Raw genomic sequence first — 12,444 nt, 5'->3', positions numbered from 1 at the left:
TCCTAGCCATGGCAATCAGAGAAGAAAATGAAATAAAAGGGATGCAAACTGGAAAGGAAGAGGTAAAACTGTCACTGTTTGCAGATGACATACTATACATAGAAAATCCTAAAGATGCCACCTGAAAACTACTAGAGCTCATCAATGAATCTGGTAAAGTTGCAGGATACAAAATTAATACACAGAAATCTGTTGCATTTCTATAGATTAACAATGAACTATCAGAAAGAAAAATTAATGAAACAATCCTATGTACCATTGCATCAAAAAGAATAATATACTTAGGTATAAACCTACCTAAGGAGGCAAAAGACCCATACTCTGAAAACTATGAGACACTGATGAAAGAAACTGAAGACCACACAGATGGAAAGATATAGTGTGTTCTTGGATTGGAAGACTCAATACTGTTAAAATGACTGTACTACCCAAAGTAATCTACAGATTCAATGAAATCCCTATCAAATTACCAATGGCATTTTTCACAGGATTAGAACAAAAAAATTTTTTTTTATTAGAACAAAATTTTTTTAAAATTTGAATGGAAACAGAAAAGACCCTGAATAGCCAGAACAATCTTGGGAAAGAATGGAGCTGGAGCAATCATGCTCCCTGACTTCAGACTATACTACAGAGCTACAGTCATCAAAACAGTATGGTACTGGCACAGAAACAGACACATAGATCAATGGAACAGGATAGATAGCCCAGAAATAAACCCATGAACTTATGGTCAATTAATCTATGACAAAGGAGGCAAGAATATACAATGGAGAAAAGACAGTCTCTTCAATAAGTGATGCTGGAAAAACTGGACAGTTACAGCTAAAAGAATGAAATTATAACATTCTCTAACACCATATAGAAAAATAAACTCAAAATGGATTAAAGACCTAAATGTAAGACCAGACACTATAAAACTACTAGAGGAAAACATAGGCAGAATGCTCTTTGACATAAATTACAGCAATATTTTTTTGGATCTGTTTCCTGGAGTAATGGAAACAAAAGCAGAAATAAATAAACAAACTAATTAAACTTAAAAGCTTTTGCACAGCAAAGGAAACCGTAAACAAAACGAAAAGACAACCTATGGAATGGGAGAAAATTTTGCAAATGATGCAACCGACAAGGGATTGATATCCAAAATATACAAATAGCTCATACAATTCCGTAACAAAAAAAACCAAACAACCCAATCAAAAAATGGGCAGAAGATCTAAATAGACATTTCTCCAAAGAAGACATACAGATGGCCAACAGGCACATGAAAAGATGCTCAACATCACTAATTATTAGAGAAATGCAAATCAAAACTACAATGAGGTTATCACCTCACACTGGTCAGAATGGCCGTCATCAAAAAATCTACAAATAATAAATGCTGGAGAGGATGTGGGGGGAAAGGGAACCCTCTTACACTGTTTTGGCAGGAATGTAAATTGGTGCAGCCACTACAGAGAACAGTATGGAGGTTCCTTAAAAAACTAAAAACAGAGTTACCATATGATCCAACAATCCCATTCCTGGGCATATATCTGGAAAAGATGAAAACTCTAATTCAAAGAGATACATGCACCCCAATGTTCACAGCAGCACTATTTACAATAGCCAAGACATGGAAGCAACCTAAATGTCCATCAATGGATGGATGAATAAAGAAGCTGTGGTACATACATACAGTGGAATATTACTCAGCCATAAAAAAGAGTGAAATAATGCCATCTGCAACAACAAGGATGGACCTAGAGATTATCATACTAAGTGAAGTCAGAGAAAGACAAATATCATGCATCACTTATATGTGGAAAAAATGATACAAATGAACTTATATACAAACAGAAATAGACCCACAGACATAGAAAACAAACTTACAGTTACCAAAGGGGAATGGGGGTGAGGGATAAATTAGGATTTGAGGATTAACATATACACACTACTATATGTAAAACAGATAACCAACTGTATAGCACAGAGAACTATACTCAGTATATTCTAATAACCTATAAGGGAAAAGAATCTGAAAAAGAATACATGTGTGTGTGTGTATACACACACCCATGTATAACTGAATTACTTTGCTGTACACCTGAAACACTGTAAATCAATTATACCTTAACTTTAAAAAATAATAAAGTCAATGACTTTCTCTCCTCTTATCCTGAAAATTTGGCTTTGCCCCCATTCAGCAGTTAGTAGCCAGAGCAGTCTTCATTCCTGTTCCCCTCAGGATTGAGGAATATCAAAGAAAAGGGGGGACTGAAACTGGGCAGGACCCTGTGGGGCCTTCCTTGTGACAGACCCCACCCTCCTGTGTCCCCTGCCTCTTGTTTGTAGAAAAGTTTTAGCCTCCTAGGCCTTCCCCAATTTCCAAAGAGCAAATTTAATCAGAGAAGTGAGAAAATGCAGAAACAAAGGAAAACAGTTAAGCAAGTCAAAACAATAGCTTAGCCATTAAACAAAGTCAAAGACCTTTAGTTCTTCCTCAAGGGCAATAGAAAATACCCTGAGTTGTTTTGCAGATACTAAATCCCCCACCAGGTGGAGAAGTTAACTACATGCTGACCATCGGCACACAGACCCCCCAGAGTGGTTGGAACCAGAAGGCTGATGATGTTGACTCCTGCAATACCACCCTGTTACCTCACCACCCACCAATCAAACGTCCACAAGTTGACTAGACACCCTGACCCTCTCCCTCACCTTGCCTTTAAAAACGCTTACCTGAAAGCCATCAGGGAGTTCAGGTCTTTTGATCATGAGCTGCCCATTCTCCTTGCCTGGCCCCATGTTGGGTGCCCTGCAATAAATGCTGCACTTTCCTTCACAACCCGGTGTCAGTAGATTAGCTTTGCTGTGTGTCAGACGAGTGAAATCAAGTTTGGTTCAGTAGTTCAGTAACGTGCTCAATTACTGGTAGCTATTATTAGCTACTAAAAATCAGCAAAATATTTTAAAAGTTATTAATAGTAACAGCACAAAATATCTAATCTCATAAAACTTACCTTTTATCTTCCCTTATTTTCTTTTCTTGGCCAAATTATTTTAATATGACAAATTTGAAATCACTTAATATATTTTATTTCAGCCCAGTTGACACATAAATTTTAATCAAAGTATTATGATTACTACCATACTATGAAAGGGGCAAGTAGTAAAAAGGTAATGAGTACGAGCTCAGTGCTGATAAACATGTGCTTCTTTGCATTTATGTAGCGGCTTCAATTATGGGTCTTTAACATCTGCCCATCAATTTGTTAATGGAAAAAGCTGGGTCAGGAGGCTGGGCTGTACATGGTGGCTCCACCCAGCAGCTCTGGAAGTGGAAGAGTGCCTGGAGAGGAACTGTGATGAGTGGCATTTACAAGAGTGGGGTCGGAAACCCAGACTGGCAAGTAGGGTTTCTGCGAGCTGCAGGTGACCAACAGATGCATGAGCTGCTGACTCAAGCTCCCTATTCTAATTGGCCACGTTAGGGCTGCAGTGATTTGTTGGTTTAGGATTGTACTCCTGCCTTAAAGGAAAAACACAAGGCTGTACGTGGCCCTTACGTGTTAAAGAGCACAGACTACACACTGTCTCAGCTGTTTTGAAGACGTTGATGGTTCCATCTTTGTATTGCTGACTTTTTCTCATTTCCATATTGAACCTGCTCATTGACTCCACAAACATTTATTGAGCACCTGTTGCATGCCAGATAGTTTTCCAAATCTAGGGATGTGGCAGTAAAGAAATCTGACAAATATCCGTGTCTTCATGGAACAATGTAATAGATGCTGAGTGCAGTGGAGAAAAAGAAGATGCAGAAGGAGTAGGAAAGGCAGGAAGCACTGCAGAGACATGGCAGGCGAGAAGCTATTGGAAGCAGCCCCTTGCCGGGGAGGAAGCCCGTTCAGTAGAGCTGTGAGACAGAACCAGGGAGTAAATGACTGCGTGAACGACACAAGGGCTCCGTCCCAGCTGTTGGACCTGTTCAGTGATGGAACTTGGCAGAGCATAAGCATCTGCCTGGCCCTGGACGTGTTTCATCAGGGCTGAGAACCGCGAGGGCCAAAGAGACAAGCTTCTTGGCCGGGGGTCCCATTACCACACACGGGAGGTGTGTAGACTGGGGACCCCTGTAGCTGTGGTAACTATTTCTTTGATTAAGCTGGACACCAAGAGTTGTCTGTACTTTTGTTTCCACTTAACACAATTAAAAGTCTGTTACATGTAGTCATCCCTCCAGCTACTTGCTTCCCTTTACGTCTCGACAGGAGCACACGTCACACTGTGGGAACAGAGACCTGCCAAGACAGACCACGTCTTTCCATCGTGCAGGGCTGGGAGATGAACCACCAGTAACCGGATGGTGCCAACACAAAGTGGCGGGTGCAGAGGTGTTTGTTTGGGTTTTTTTGTCTGTTTTTAATATATGTCAACTCATCTTTCTGTTTTTTTTTTTTTTTTTTTTTTTTTGGGAGATGGACTCAGGTTCTTTATAGCAAATAGTGAAGCTGAACTTGCCTTTGCCTCCCCAAGTTTCAAATAAATGTAGCATATACTGTTTCTTGCATTCATGTAATATAATCAGGTTCGTCATCAATACAGAGAAATATTGTTTAATAACACTTCGCTTCAGTAAAAGTGCTGGTGTGGATGCACAGAGAGATGAGTTTCTCACTACAGTGGGTCATGCTCCCGGTTACTCACTGTTAGTTAGTGTTTGTGCAGTACTGGTTCTTTGGCCCCGTGTGTTGTGTCTCTCCTGGTTAAAAGTGACCTCAGAGACCACCTCGTCCAACACCCTCACTTTAAAATTGAAACTGAAATCCAGAAATGTTAAGGTGCTTTCCCAATGTCTGATAGCTGTTTTGCTGCCATGCTGGAGCACAGTTCAGTTAGAACCATTTTAGATACTTGAGACCAGGTACTGCTGGAAGGCTCTGCTTCGCTAATTACAGACTAGTTTTTTTTTTCCAGTTATCAGAAAGCTCTTTGCAAGTGAATACCATTGTGGAGCAGAGTCAGCTCCAGTTCCTACCATGAAGGAGGTGTGCCCACCACCGGCTGCACCAGGAGGAGTGCCTTAGGCCACCACAGGAGCCGCGCAGAAGTGGGGGTGTCCAGCCAATTACACCCACAGTGCTCAGTCCAAGCTCACAGTCTGTGGATCTGACTCCTTAAATGACCTTGAGATTGTGGTAGGATGACCCAAGTCATCTTCCCTTCCTTGGTGGACAGCTGAAATCTTCTCAGGCTTCTTCTGTCTTTGGGGTGTCTAAGATCAAAGTTTTTTCCCTTTAAACGAGAAGTTATTCTGTTTTCTGTTTACACCCTAGGCTCCCTGCTGCAGGAGCTACACTGCTGAGGTTTACCTGTGCAGAATCTTGCTCTTCCTTCTCTTTCTCCCAAGTGATTTCCTGCAGCTTTTACACCATGTTTGCTTAGGAATTTGATATTCAGTTTAGCTCTCCGGAAATCCTCAATTTCTCTTTGGCATTTCCACTCTCCCAAACACTGTTGCTCCCGGAAAAGTTTGGGGTGTGACATTTTCTGCTGTGTTATCCTAGGGAAAGGAACTGGGGGAGGCAGGCCAGGGACCAACAGATGATTCCTGCAGTTACATGGGAACATCAAAGCAAAGAAGAATTATACAGAAGGGCAAACTTCTAGTGAGGCTGCCCCTTCTTCCTAGCCACTCCCGAGGGAAGGAAGTTCCGCCTTTTCTTCAATTCATAGACAGTCACGTTCGTTGGAGCCACTCTGAGAGCACTCACCCCTAGTACAGGAGCCAGCATCTGGCCCCCTGGGTGAGTGGGACATCCAGGTGATCCCTCAGCTTTTAAGCCCCAGGGACATAAGTGAACTTTAATTAATGCCCCAGTTTTCAAGAGCCCACTTTTAGAGAACTGTGTCCTGTCAGTTCTGAAGCCTTTTTACTTCCACTACTTCGATGGTAAGGAAGTGGCTCAGATTTTGCCACCAGCATCACAATCCAACAGCAGAAACAGCTGTAGAATGTTCCACACAGTAAAATCTATTCTAAATAGATAAATATATACATCATACACAAGTGGAACGAGCCAGAACAGCATTGTGAATTCAGTCTGCCAGGTAACTGCACCTGAACATTTAATTAGTGCAAGCAGAATTTTATATTAAGTAGGTTCTTAGCTCTTAAATTTTTTTGGATGAGCAAAGGGAGATGTTTCTAGACGTGGGCCTTAGGCTGACATGCAGGAAGAAGGCACATTCTGATGAATGTATGTGTATGTGTGTGTGTAACTGGAGTCTTGAAACACATCATATGTGCAATCAAGCCCTTACCTAGAAGAGTACTCCTTATGAAATTCTAGACTCTGATGATTTGCAACTATACAACTTCTCAACAGGAGCTGAGAAGGAAAAAGAAAGATGCAGTTAAATAAGGGTTACCCAGAGCTTCCCTTCCTGGTACCCGACCTCTCTGTGTCTCTGGAATCCAGGAGGCACAAGGCAAGGGCTGTGACCCGGATTCAGAAAGTCAGTGAACATTAGAATTATGAGCTGACATCTTGTTACACACATGTCACAGAGAAACTTTAGCAGAAAAAGAGCCTAAAATATATCTGGCAAATAGGTAATGAATTAATATCACACTCAATATCACGTAATGTTTAAGATACGTAAAGGGCTAATGATGCTCTATATTTAGTTAACATAAAGACAAAAGAACTTTCCTAAATTCATTCTGGGTTTAATCTTCCTAATTTTTTCTCGACCCTTTAAGAGCTACAGCAAGAAATTTTCTTCATTGGACATTTTAAGAATATATACCTTGAGGAATTCGATTGAGGAAAAAAAATAAAAGCTTTATCTTTCTATACATAATTTGTCTCCATAGGTGTGACTTCTTATATAATAAGTGTTATATATACTATTTATAGATTTTAGTTTCCTACCCTGCTGAGCTGAAAAAGGAGGCAGGCTGCTCGGTGACACAGCAGAGTTACAGTGACTGCTCATTTTCATTTATTTTTCCAGTGTGGTCCTTGTAGATTGTATTTCTCAAGTTGATCATAAACTGCTGATGTCATATAAATATATCTTGTCTTCCTAACCTAGGTGGTTTCCAACAGCTAGTTACCAAAAGACATCATCATTTTACAACAGGAACTCCACACAGAAGGTATGATGGAAAGTCATTTATTTTCCCCTCGATAAATTTTAAAATAAAAGACTTTAATGGAAAACGTTTAGTACTGTCATGTCATGCTGAATGCCAGCAGTACCTTGACTTTTATACACACAGGAAGCCAGGTCAACGTGTACACATTTCCCCATGGCCCTTCAACAGTTTTGCATGTACAAAATTGTCTGCTATTTTGCTTTAGCAAACAGCAACATAATTTAAAACTTTCATGTCTCCTTTGTGACACCTAAAATCAGTCCAACATTTATTAATACAGTTAGAAAAATAAAAGCCTTAAAAAATTCATGGTATGAGCTCACGGTGCTAATCACATGACGTGAGTTTATGAGTTCACGGGATCTCATCAAATGTAAGATCATTTTAAAAACTGCATAACAACTTTCTGGTTTAATTTGAAAGGCTTAAGACTTGAAATCTAGTAAGACTGTTAAGTCGATGTACAAATCAATTACTTGATTTAACTTTTACTTGCCTTGGGAGAGTTAATTCTCATTGTCCACTGAATGAACGCCTTTCAAATATTAATAACTATATTACAGTATTTACAAGCTTTCTTATCTATCCTGAACTGATAGAAAGTTCAGCTGTGAGAAGGGTGAGCTCATGAGGCAGGGGATGCAAGGGAGGGTGTGAGCCTGGAGGGAGAGGGTGAAAGTGAAGCCCCCCGCTGGGATACATCAGGCTCTAGGAGACCAGCCAGCCAATGACGCTGTTGTTGTCAGACCAGAAGTAAGTGCCAACAACCAGGACAAAGAGGAGGCCTGGGAAGGTGTGTCATCCCAGTAGGAAGGGAGGAAGGAAGCTAGGCCTCAGGTCAAACGAGGCTGAGGACTGAAAGCACGCCCCACAGGCTGGCAGTGAATGACCCTCTGGAAGTTACCTGATTTGGTTGAGGTGCTGGGGATACTTGCCATGGATAAGGGAGGGGGTAAGTGCAAGAATTTGTTTTGGCACCAGATAGTGATGCTGATTTGATTTCTACAATATTAGCTGTTCCATGTGCCTTTTTCTACTGTACTTTCTGCAAACTGTCCCACGGAGACCTACCACCCACTTGACCTCTTCAATACACTTGGCAAAGCCCGTTAGTGCTGTGGACGCTCTGCTAAGAGGCGCCCACGATGCCCAGACAGCCTGCACAGTGTCACAAACCTGGAGAAGTGAAGTCAAAGACTAGATGTGCTAGATTTTATGTGCCTTGTGAATGTGGACGGGATTCTCATTTGGGGGGTTTAGTTTCTTGTGTTTTAATAACAAACACCTGTAAACTAGTCATTATTTTAAAAAGCACACTCTCCTAGGTCTGGTCTGTGCATGGATACAAACACCACCCCATCTCCCTTGCACCATTCCTGGTGGTTGTTTAGAAGCTGCTCACGCCAAAATTTTATAAATGAGATTCACTCAATATAATGTTTAAAGCTCTTACGTGAGAGTCTTTAAAACTTTAAACATTTCCATAATCAGTAAGGGTTCTCTGGTGGCCCACTTTTACATGCAAATACAGACAAACTGTTAACATGCATTACTTCAGTCAATTGGTAAAGTTTATTTTGTAAGTGTAAGTAATTTTAAGCCATTTACTAATTTATAAATTTCAGTTACGTAAAACCACTACCAGGGCAGTTCTGAGGTATTACTGTTAATTCGCTATAGAAATGTTCCTGTATTGTGAGGTGGTGTGAAGTGTGACTGCCCTGCCTTTTGGTGAGCGGTGCTGTCACGGCGCTGACGACAGATGTGTCCTAGAGAGCGTTCAGGAAACTGCTGTGCATGTGCATTAACCGAGCTTCCAAACATGACTGGCAACTTGATTGGCTGGTCTGCTGAGCGAACCAAAATCATAAAGATGGCCACGGAATGGGCCACACAAGTCGAGAAATGACAGGTGTACGGTGCTACCTCAACCTGGCTTCATCAAAACCCGTCCTACTCAAGTCACTTACAAGGAGAACGTGTGCAAAAAGCATCCACAAAGCCTATCAATCAGCAGGTTAATTTTAAAGAACTAGACCATGTTTTTTCTTTTAAAATTCATTTATAAAAATAAATTTGTTTGAGAACTGAGGTACCAAATTGTGGCTTAATTTAGTCGTGATGGCGAGACTAAAGTTATGAAAACCACGGTTGGAAATGTGGGCGCTCCAGCTCGTTCCCTGCGGCGTGGCCGACGCACTCACAGCCCTTCTCCTATTGGCCAAAATACTCAACTTCTGGACAAACTTCCAGCCTGCCCTTGTCCCCAAACGCCACAAAACTTTAAATCTTAGACCTCCAATATAAAACTACTAGTAACCATAATACATTCAAGATAAGGAAAGCCCTGCACCTGCCTCAAGAGACACCGCCCCACTGCCCGGGCACAGACACAGCGTGGGGGACATGGGCGCCCACTTGAGCGTACAGCTTATTCAGATGCTTTGTACTGGAGCACGGAGTAAAGTCCCTCCCGAGTCTTTATCTCAGAGCAACAATAATTTAAAACCAGTTTGAGAGCATGAGCAAATCCTTGTAGGTTCTGTGCTGTGAGACGGTAACAGCCTGGCCCAGCCTCCAGGGATCTGTGTGCATCAGGTAGGAACACTGTCAAGTGGAAATGCCAATATGACTTACTGCTTAGACTGTGCTGACTTCCATGCCTGTGTTAGACCGATTTCTCACACCAGAAGCTTTCTGCCTCAGTCAGAAAATTATTTGAGGGACAGTAGAGAACTGAACTAAGGAAAAAGTTCCTGGCCTCCAAATCCCCACACACAGAGAAGCAAATTTCAAACTACTGTCCTCTCTCAGTGCAGACAAGGGACTGGCTGATATGAACACAGTGTTCAGTCTGTGGAACAGTGTGATGCAGCAAAACCCTGATCTCATGCAAACCCGAACCAGTTAACTGCGGCGAGAGGACAGCCCCGCTCAGTGTTCTCTCGCAAATGCGACTCTGCACACGAACGCACGGGGCTCAGACCTCACTGATGGTCCTCTCTGAAGGGCAGTACTCCGAAGGGCCTGCTGAGGACACGTAGAAAGACTGCGTTTTCCTTTTCAATCGGGCTCTTTTGTTGGCCAGCACCAGGCTATGCCGGCTTGAGTTGATGATTTCTGAAATGAACTTTTTGCAGTCTACACACACCTCCATGGTGCTCCAGTCCTCCATCAACTCTTTGGGAAATTGGAGTTCTTCATCTGATTTGTCCACAGACTTGGATTTTGAGGACAGTCTGGAAAAAAAAAAAACATGTACAACATCCATTATTATTACTTATAGTTCTACTGCAATACTAAGAAAATATGTGCAAAAAAAGTAAATCTGTTGGCAAAACATGATGGAATGGGTGGGTGATTTAGTCATGTCAGTTTTGTCCAAAGAAGAAGTTATAATTGGCAACAACTTTCCAAATATTTTTGGGGACTTCTCTGGTGGTGCAGTGGTTAAGAATCCACCTGCCAAATGCAGGGGACACGGGTTCAACTCCTGGTACGGGAAGATCCCACATGCCGCGGAGTAACTAAGCCCGTGCGCCACAACTGCTGAAGCCCATGTGCCACGACAACTGACCCGTGTGCTGCAACTACTGAAGCCTGCGTGCCTAGAGCCTGTGCTCCGCAACAAGAGAAGCCACCGCAATGAGAAGCCTGCACACCGCAATGAAGAGTAGCTCCCGCTCACCACAACTAGAGAAAGCCCACACGCAGCAAAGAAGATCCAACGCAGCCAAAAATAAAAAAATAAAGACAAGTCAAATTACTAAAAAAAAAAGAAACAAAATATTTTTTAAGAAAGAAACCAGGAAACCTTTTATTAAGAAATAATAATACGGGACTTCGCTGGTGGCGCAGTGGTTAAGAATCCACCTGCCAATGCAGGGGACACGGATTCGAGCCCTGGTCCGGGAAGATCCCACATGCCGCGGAGAAACTAAGCCCGTGCGCCACAATTACTGAGCCTGCGCTCTAGAGCCTGTGAGCCACAACTACTGAGACCGTGTGCCACAACTACTGAAGCCTGTGCACCTAGAGCCCATGCTCCGCAACAAGAGAAGCCACTGCAGTGAGAAGCCCGCACACTGCAACGAAGAGTAGCCCCCACTCGCTGCAACTAGAGAAAGCCCACACGCAGCAACGAAAACCCAACGCAGCCAAAAATAAAAATAAAAAAATAACGTTATATAAAAAAAAAATACTACTACTAAAAGCTCTTAGTATCCCTTCTAGAATTTTTGGAAAATAGGACAGAGTATTCACCTGACTACTATACATAGATAGATCATGAACTTCAACAACCAAAATGAAATGAAGTACATGTTGCTAATCTCTCTGATGATTCAGAGAGAACTTCAAGTTCTTTCTCCAGTGACCCTGTGTCATGGTTAATGAACATTAGTTAACTGTAGATGGTAGGTCAGACTACAAGAAACTGAAGTAAATTTATCTTAATCCTATGACAAATCCTGAAAAATTATCTTTGGACCAGCTTTCTTTTCATTTTCATATTTATCAAATGTGCTTCCCCCTCCACAACAATTCTCTATATCTGGGTGACTGACTATTTGGATTCCAGAGAGCTGGAGTTAACTAGACCAAATCATCATAAATGTTTTGGGTAGTTTTTGGAAATAACTAGGAACCATCTACTCATTCACTATTTTAATTAAACCAAACAGGAACGTAGAGCTAGTGCAGGAAAGAACAGACTGTAGTTCGCCTGCCCTGAGCCCGTGGACAGCAGCCCATACTCAAGAGGTCAGGATGGGGACTGAGCACAGGGGCAGGAACCTCGGGTACAGGTTACTGCTGGGCTCTCAGCTCCCTCAGCTCACTGTCCACAGACCCTGACATGCAGAATGGCCACTGTCCAGCATCTGGCACCAACACCAGTGTCCCTCCCAAACAGGGGGCTGCTGGTGCATAAAACCCCAATACCCTGGGCCCTGCCAGCGTGTGGTCTGACCTCCTGTCTTTCTTAAGGACCAACACTAACCTTACTCTGCATTAAATGCAAAGGGCTTGATATTTGGGCACCTTTTTTCTTTTAAATTGTCAGCTCTTGGCATAAAGCTTTATTTCTGCCTTTACAATAGGAGAGTAAGCCAAAGTTATCACAGACTACTGTAAACACAGGATTAAAAAGATTTTTTTCAAAACTAAAGAAGGAGAGAAAGATTAGACTGTTAGGTGCAAGTTTTCAACTCTGTTGAAAACAAGGTCAGTTTTAAAGATGACTTTTAAAGGACACACAAAAGTAATTACTTCCAAAGTAGAAAAAAAATTAAACT

At 42.0% G+C, this 12,444-nt stretch overlaps 2 protein-coding genes across 9 annotated transcripts in view; one reads left to right on the top strand and one right to left on the bottom strand.

The window, feature by feature from the left end:
* PRELID3A (PRELI domain containing 3A) overlaps positions 1-5,956 on the top strand; it is a 75,692-nt gene extending 69,736 nt beyond the window's left edge. For 2 of the 7 annotated variants that reach the window (XM_068563605.1, XM_068563600.1), the window contains exon 6: positions 4,963-5,956. In XM_068563605.1, coding sequence (XP_068419706.1) covers positions 4,963-5,028 — 66 coding nt within the window. In that variant the 3' untranslated portion in view covers positions 5,029-5,956. Of the gene's footprint in view, positions 1-4,256; positions 4,537-4,962 lie in introns of those variants that run through there. The other 5 variants (XM_068563599.1, XM_068563597.1, XM_068563598.1 and 2 more) reach the window with 4 other exon arrangements.
* A 1,206-nt stretch (positions 5,957-7,162) lies between these two features.
* SPIRE1 (spire type actin nucleation factor 1) overlaps positions 7,163-12,444 on the bottom strand; it is a 213,904-nt gene continuing 208,622 nt past the window's right edge. For both annotated transcript variants that reach the window (XM_068563759.1, XM_068563760.1), the window contains one exon: positions 7,163-10,389. In XM_068563759.1, the coding sequence (XP_068419860.1) occupies positions 10,131-10,389 (259 nt within the window). In that variant the 3' untranslated portion in view covers positions 7,163-10,130. The remainder of the gene's footprint in view (positions 10,390-12,444) is intronic.

This window comes from Eschrichtius robustus, chromosome 14 (assembly GCF_028021215.1).
Source record: "Eschrichtius robustus isolate mEscRob2 chromosome 14, mEscRob2.pri, whole genome shotgun sequence".
In the NCBI taxonomy this organism is placed as follows: domain Eukaryota; kingdom Metazoa; phylum Chordata; class Mammalia; order Artiodactyla; family Eschrichtiidae; genus Eschrichtius; species Eschrichtius robustus.
Note: the sequence above shows the minus strand (reverse complement) of the source record. Positions and strands in the feature narration are given on the sequence as shown.